This window comes from Pan troglodytes, chromosome 18 (genome assembly GCF_028858775.2).
Source record: "Pan troglodytes isolate AG18354 chromosome 18, NHGRI_mPanTro3-v2.0_pri, whole genome shotgun sequence".
NCBI classification, from domain to species: domain Eukaryota; kingdom Metazoa; phylum Chordata; class Mammalia; order Primates; family Hominidae; genus Pan; species Pan troglodytes.
In genome coordinates this window covers 69,872,423-69,880,103 of record NC_072416.2, presented here as the reverse complement: position 1 = coordinate 69,880,103, position 7,681 = coordinate 69,872,423, and the positions used below count along the sequence as shown (strand labels likewise).

Below are 7,681 nucleotides of genomic sequence, written 5' to 3'. Positions count from 1 at the left end.
CAGTTAAATGGCAAAAAATATATATATATATATTTCATAGAGTTACAAACAAGATAAAATAATGGAAAACAAAAAACTGTACAACTTTAAAATTTAAAAATGTTCATCTCAAACACAGGAAGAAATACAAGATTTCTTGTTAAAAGGAAATAGCTTGTTAAAACAGTAAATGTTTTGCGTACTTGCTTTTGACACCTTATGCTACAACTGGATACTGGTATGAATAGTTAGATGGTATTCTTTCTTTAGTATTTCTACTTAAAAAAAAACAATTAAAAAAGGAATTTGCACTGTGCATCAGCCTAGTTAGAAATATGTACAACATTTCAGGATCTACTATTTCATTAAACTAAAAACAAATTCATAAAAATAAAATAGTCCCGGCTAAAAAAGAAAAAAAGAAAAAAAATCCATTTTCAGATCTTGGAATGCTCCAGTCTTTTGCAAAGTCGATGAGTGGCTTCAGCACTGGGGAAAGAAGCCCGAAAGGTGACCAATGGAACCTGCATTCACAGTCTTCAAAGTTCCCTTTTGAAACATAAGGAAGAAAACGAAGGGAAGAAGGATTTCACACTTTGGGGGCAAGGGGAGATGGTTTCTGTTGATGTTTAGCTATGAAAGTGAAACAGCAAAGCATCTATTATTTATTTGTCTCCAAAATCTATGTTTTAGCAGCACAAAGTTTTCAAAGTTCAGACCATTTATTTATTTTTCTTTTTACATGAGAAAGGGTGTGTGTTACAGGAATATGGATATTAACAGAAACAAGTGCCTCACATACAGTTCCTTTTTTGCTTTCTGTACATTGCTATCTGCTGCTTTGTTGGCTGCGCTCTGGATCACTCGCTGCTCAGACTGCCTAACACAAGGACAAAACTTTGAAGTAAAAAAATGTGTCTTTTGGTATATGGAATTGTCATTAACATTTGCCTCTCTGCTTACAGAAGAAGCACATAACAACCTGGGAATCTTTTGTTTTTCTCTTTCTTTTATTAAACTAAGTCTTGTTTGTTTAAATCAGAAACAAATTCTCAAGTAACAAGAACCCTTTCCCTTTTTTCTGCATCAGCAGTGAAAGGGTGTGTCTTTGGATTTTATTTAAAGCATGAATTTTTTTTTTCTGAGAGAGGAAAGAAAAAACAAACACAAAACCAAAAACCAAATCCCTAACCAAAAACTTTTTTTAGAAAAGAAAAGTACACAGCCAATTACACAAATGGAAACAAATCCTTTAGTATAGAAAAAAAAAAAGAATATTTGAAGCTCCTACCAAACAAGGAGGAAAAGAAGGGGAACAAAGAAAAGCCAAAAGAAGGATAAATAAAAAATAAATGCACAAAGCTAACAGACACAGGTAACTAGAATTATATGCCTTTAAAAAGTTTCAACTCCCCAACCAAAAATAATCTGTGAGGATCCTAATGACCCCTAGAATCCCTTGAAATTCTTTCTTTAGTTTTATAAAATAATTCTGCAGCTCCCTCTAAGAAATGAAGGCAGCTACCTTAAGTGGGAGATTATAGGACGGGAGGTGGGAGAAGGAAAGAGAAAGTGGAATTAAGGGACAAAGGGGGAGAAAAGCTTAGGCGAATCAACGGATTGCAATCTATCATCTGCTAGGAATGAACAAGACAACATCAAATGAGGAGCTGTCAGCTGGACCATACAAAAAGCTAAATGTACACAAAAGGTTTTTTTTTTTTTCCTTTTAAATCTACCATACTGCTTCAGTTCATTTCCAATGCAACAATCTACTCAACACCAAAAATGGTCATATCTATCATAAATACAGAAAGTCAGTTTTTAAAACTTATTTTTTTTAAGCTACAAGTCCTCAACACTCTTTGTGTGTGTGGGTTATTTTTTTTTTTTTTTCTGAAAGTGGGAGTGCTTAACTTTTCCCCTTGAAATTGGCTTCAGCAGAAAAGCTATCCTTAAAAATCCCCAGAAAGCTAAAGCAGTTCACATTGTTTTTCTTGAATACTTTCTGCCCATTTTTAAATTAACAAAACAAAAAATCTTTTCTGGAACAAAAAAAAAAAACTGAAAAAATAATAATATATAAAACAATGATTCTGAAAACAGAACAAAGTGTGAGCGATTGACCTGAGAATAAAAAGACATTACATTTCTTTTTTTCTTTTAGCAAGCCATTGGTATCTGAATGCTAAGATAGCAAGAAATTTAAAACTGTAACAAGGTGGACTGCTTTCCCATACAGTGCATGCCGGGCTCCTCTGTGCTATCAGCGTGGGGCGTTTATTGAAAAGGGGCAAATATACAAGGGGTTTAAGCTCCAAAGACATTAGGGAGGCCCTGCGGACTTCTGTTTCCCAGACCAATAGTACCTTCAAAAGGACACAATGTAACAGGGTTAGGGCTTTTTTTTTTTTTTTTTTTTTAATATTAAAAGAAAAGAAAAAGACAAGAATGTAAAATCACCGGCATAGATAGGTATATGGGAAAACAACCCACGCTTTTTCTTTTTTTTCCTTTTTTTTTTTTTTTTTTTTGTTTTTTGGTTAGAAGCTTTGGAATTGCAGTTAGTCTATTTTTGAAATTGGTTTGTTATTAATTTTTGTATTTAAATTCATTTGTTTGTATTGTTCATCTTCAAAGCTTACAATCTGAAGGTGTCCGTTCCTACACTGGTCAGACCACTGTCCTTGGGGCAGCTGGGGTCTTTGGGACCCTCCACCGGGCTCGCCGGTCCGTCGGACTTTTGGCTGAGATCCGTGTCAGACTCCTCCGAATAGTCGTCTGTTGGCATCGAGGGCTGAACCCCTGAGGTGCTGCATGAACTTGAGGTAACCGTTGAAGATGAGGAGAGAGGAGGAAAAGAAGGGGGCTTCGCTGCCGAAGCCCGGGAGACCACTTGCGGCCAAGACTTCCTGGAGGCGTGGGGGGAAGCGGAGGAGGGGGCGGCGGCCGACGGGGGAGGGGGGCTGTCGTTTGAGTGAGCGGCAGACTGCGAGGTAGATGCGGTGCTAGGATCGGGGAAGCAGGCAGAGTGAGGTAATAAACTAGGGTGCTCTTTGGCGTTTCTTGCTGCTCTCGTGATTGTTCTGTGTTTGTGCAAGGCCGACTCGAGATGTTGACTCAGAGCTTCCTCCCCACAGAGCGCGCTCTCGCACGCCAGGCAGTGGTACGAGCCGCCGCCGCCGCCGCCACTGCCGCCGCCGCCACTGCCGCCGCCGCCGCCGCCGCCGGTGGGGACGTGAAGCACCATCTCTTGCAGGTTCACCACAGACTGGCCGAAGAAGCAGAGGGACTTCAGGTGGCTCCTCGCTGCCTCCTCGTCGCCGAAGCCCGCCTGGCACTTGCGGCAGACCAACTTGTACTGCACCTTTGGAACAATGAAGGGGTCGTAGAGGGAGTCCGCACTTTTGCTTTCTGCTTCTGGCTCTTCAGGGAGTTTCGGCAGGAGGGGGGACACCTCACGGGGAGTGTTTTTCTGTTCTTCTGGTTTGGGGGATTCTTTGGCAGGGTCTTTGTCTGGGGAAGCAGCCCCCGGGGGGACTGGGGTTTGGCTTGCTTTGGGCTGCTGCTGCTGTAGTTGCCGCTGCTGCTGCTGCTGAATTGCCTCCTGCAGACTCTGCTGGTATTGCTGGTACTGCTGCAGTAGGGAGCCTGGGGACAGCCCCATCAGGGCCTGCGACAGCGCAGGGCTGTATGGGAACAGGCCTTCCATGCCATACATAGGCTGCAGGTACCCGCTCTGCAGGGCGCCAGGGATCTGGGGAGCATAATAAGGAGAAAAGCCTGGTACAAAGTAAGGAAGGAACTGGCTTGTGAGCAATGCTGTGGGGTCCGAAGTCAACGCGGCCTGCAGGGCCTGCAGCTGTGCAGGGTCTACCGCATACTCCATGGTGGGCAGCGGGGCTGAGATCGTGGCTGCAGTTGCCGTGGGGGCCTCTCCTTTCTCCTTCTTGGGGACAGGCAGGGGTTCCCCTTTCCCTTTGTGTGCCTTTTCCTTCTCCTTTACTTTCTCACTGTCTTTGTCCTTGCGTTGCTGCTGCTGTTGCAGTGGGAGCTGTGGTGTGGGTGGCGGCTGGGCTGCTGGCGGCGGGGGAGGCTGCTGCACCTGTGGCTGCTGCTGCTGCTGCTGCTGGGGGGGTTGCTGAGGGCCCATGGCCATGGTGGCTTGTGCTGGGGTTGGGGAGCTCAGCGACGCTGAGGACGGTTTATTTGGTAATCCAGAAGTGGGGAGGCCAGGGGAAGGAACAGTTGTGCTGGGCAGACCCATCAAGTTCGGCTTAGGAGACGTTAAAGCTGAAAGGAATGGAGACAGAAATCACCGGTCAGTCTGGGCAGGGGTAGGGCTGAAGCTCAAGACGTTTTACCAGTGTCACTGGCACACAGTTTGAGATGTCAAGGCTTGAAGGATCCTCTCAAAACGAACATTTCCAACAGAAGTATCCCACCAGGCTCAGAGCTGGACAACCTTGTATTCTAATGAGGACTCAGTCCTAGGTCAGCTCCCATATTTCCCCTTTCAGCCAAACAACTTCCAGAAGTATCCCACCAGGCTCAGGGCTGGACAACCTTGTATTCTAATGAAGATTCAGTCCTGGGTTAGCTCCCATACTTCCCCTTCCAGCCAAACAACTTCCAACACCTTCCTGCCCAATGTGCCACACCCGCTAGTTCACATTTTCTTTGCCAAGTACTCCCAGCTACCATTCACTCTGCCCAACTGCAATTAGTCTAGAGGCCCCAAAGCTAGCTGTTTCTAGCTGGGGCCCATTTGCACCAAAGGCCTTCATCACAAAAATAGTATGGCCACGAGGTCCCCAGAGAAGTTATCTGGAGGAGAGCGGCAACAGGAGAAGAGAGAACAAAGGCAAGAAAGCTAGCACGGCCACATGAACAAAAACAAAACAGGCTCTACATGTGTTCCTCCTCTCTGACCTCTGTTGCTGCAGTTGACTGGATGCTTTCGGAGGGTAGAGAGAAGAAGATGAATAGGAAAGTGTGGAGGAAGGGCCTGGGAAGAAATAAGAACAATCCATTCAGGGAAAATTGCTTCCATGCCTTGGTCCAGCTGACCTGCTTCAACAAGTCTACTCAACAGTATAACCGCCTAGGAATAGGAATCTGGAATCCGCTGGAGAAACGACCATCTTCTTTTCCTGCCCCTGTTTGAATGATACACAGGAGGGACAGTGGGACTGTAGATGGTTGAGAAACAACCGCAGGAAAAGGAGAAAAGCCATGTCAGAAGTGGAATAGCCCAAGATACTGACACCAATTCCCAAGACATCACAACCTACCCGAAGCACCACTGCCTATGGATAGCAAAGGTCTGACCATATCACCAGGCCCTCATGGACTAGAATCCCATCCTTGATCATACCCCTAATCTACCACCACTCCCTGCAATGCCTTCACCAACCCGAGAGCCTAATACCCTCCCTGACCCATAGCTATCTCCTGGTTTGAGTCACCAGGTCCAAGGTTATGCAAGAGGGTGTTGCTACGGATGGTACTCCAAGCTTCAGGTGTGTTGAGACTAGCAAGATAGTAGGTAAGGACAGCATGGGGGTGGGGTGCAGTGTGTGCTGGATGATGAAAAGCTGAGAAAACAAAGAGGAGGATCCCACAGGCAACAGCTCTCAGAACACCTCTATATTCACCATATCCAAGAAACTTGATGGTATATACATCTCTTCAGAGGACACCAAAATGCAAAATCAAAATCTTACTTCATCTGGACCTCACCTGCTGGAAAGCTGGGGAAGGAGTTCCATAACGTGACACTGAGGAAAAAAAAGCAAGAAAAAGCACTCTGAAGCCCAGACTTGGGGGAAGACTGCAGATTTCTGGCTATCATGGTAGTGTTCACCATCAAAACCCTCAGATTTCAGACGAAAAGAACAAGACTGCTTCAGATTGCCAATCCCAGACAAACAGCTGTTAATACTGGATAGCCAAGGAGAAAGGTTCCTTCAGCATCTCATCATGCAGTGTCCTCAGTGCACATAAGACACCAGAGAAGATATGTGTGACTCTACTCAGAAAAGCTTAGTAAAGACTTGTTGGTTAAACTGGCACAAACAAGACAGAGTAGATTATGAGTTCTAAACCTGGGACATGGCTCTGTCTCCACTAGGCAATGGGTCTGCTCTCAGTGGGGCAAGGAAGGAATATTTAGAGATTTCCCCATCCCCATGGCTCCAGACTTCTAGGAGAAAGATTCAGGTCAAAAAGCCTTAAACTGTGTGTCTTCAACTGATGGTCTACATAAGAGGTTCAAATTTTAAGAAACGTTTACGAATCTCTACTATTTACCAAGCCTTGCACTAGCCATGCTAGACACAGTAGCTCAACACACTCACAACTCTGTGACATCCTTTTTCTGATCTGTAAGATCAGAATCAGGCAAGGTACTTCATCCCCCCTAGACTTACTCCTACAACTCTGGAGTCACACTGACCCTGTGGGATTATGGTCACACACATCAGACGTGTGACCCTGGGACTTTCGGTTGAACTCTTGGAACTTCAGCTTTCCATAACAGATGGTTATGAGGATTAAATGAAAGACCACATTGATAGAAAAAGCTTAGCATTGGGCCTGACATATAATAGATGTTTAATAAACACAAGTTTGTTCCTTCCCTCCCATTCCAGATCCAGTGTTTTTGAGAACTATGTTACGGTCAGGTGATGATAACTGGGGCATGTCTGCTGCCCTGAATAAATAAGAGCTTATCTTTCTATCTCGAGTCCACTCTAAGTGGTCAGAACTTGAGTAGCACTAAACATATACCTGTTGACTGACTGGCTCATATTGGGTGTTGTGGAAGGAGCACATAGCACCTGGGAGCCCAGAGGCCTGGATGGGAGCTCTGGCTCCTACCCTAGCTTGTTGAATGGTCTTGACCTCTCTGGCCCTCAGATTTCTCATCTGTAAAACAAGCGGAATAAATCATACATTCTGATTCTACTTTCTTTCACATTACTGTGATGTGTTAAGCCTTCCCAAGCCCCTCTGCCAGGGTCCTGGGCTGCAGGGGTAATTAAATGCTTCTCTATTTTCCATAGTTTGTTTTCCTGGCTTATGTCTAGCTGGCTTTCTGTGACATGACTTGTCAACACATATAAGCAACAACTTCTATGTCTTAATGCTTTCTTTTCTTATTCTCTTTGAATAAGAAATGGGGACCAGGAATGCAGTAGCCTTATGTTTGGTAAAACACCACTCAAAGTGTAAAATGTGGAACTAATTCAACCAGAAACTAAGATTCCTGTGGGAAGCAGCACAGCTGCTTTAACCCCTGGGAACAGGGACACATTTTGAAGGCAAGGTAGCATTAGGAGGGGTTCTCCTTTGGTGAACTGGAACTAATCAATTCAGGCCATTGTGGGGGGAATTTGCAGACTTATGTCTAAGCCTAACAGGACCCTGGAGGTGAAGGCCCAATTTAGCAAAGATGGCTGGATCCAGAGAAGATGTGAGGACAGAGAAGGAGAAACAAGAGAAGTACGTAGGAAGAACTGCAAAACTCCCTATTAAGTGAGACTATAAGAGCAACAAATATGTATGATTCTCAATGATCAGGAGCAAGGAAAAGGAAATGGGCAAAAGGAAAAAAAAGAGGTGACTGAGGACCTCTGAAATGTGCAACAGTATTTTAACAGAACCACGTTGCCCAATACAAGATTCCTGGTCAGTGCAC

The 7,681-nt window shown here is 44.7% G+C and overlaps 1 protein-coding gene across 4 annotated transcripts in view; it reads right to left on the bottom strand.

Moving 5' to 3' along the window:
- Positions 1 to 2,381: 2,381 nt before the first annotated feature.
- Positions 2,382 to 7,681, bottom strand: part of ZFHX3 (zinc finger homeobox 3) — a 271,903-nt gene continuing 266,603 nt past the window's right edge. For all 4 annotated transcript variants that reach the window (XM_054669518.2, XM_054669517.2, XM_016930153.4 and 1 more), the window contains one exon: positions 2,382 to 4,272. In XM_054669518.2, coding sequence (XP_054525493.1) covers positions 2,621 to 4,272 — 1,652 coding nt within the window. In that variant the 3' untranslated portion in view covers positions 2,382 to 2,620. The remainder of the gene's footprint in view (positions 4,273 to 7,681) is intronic.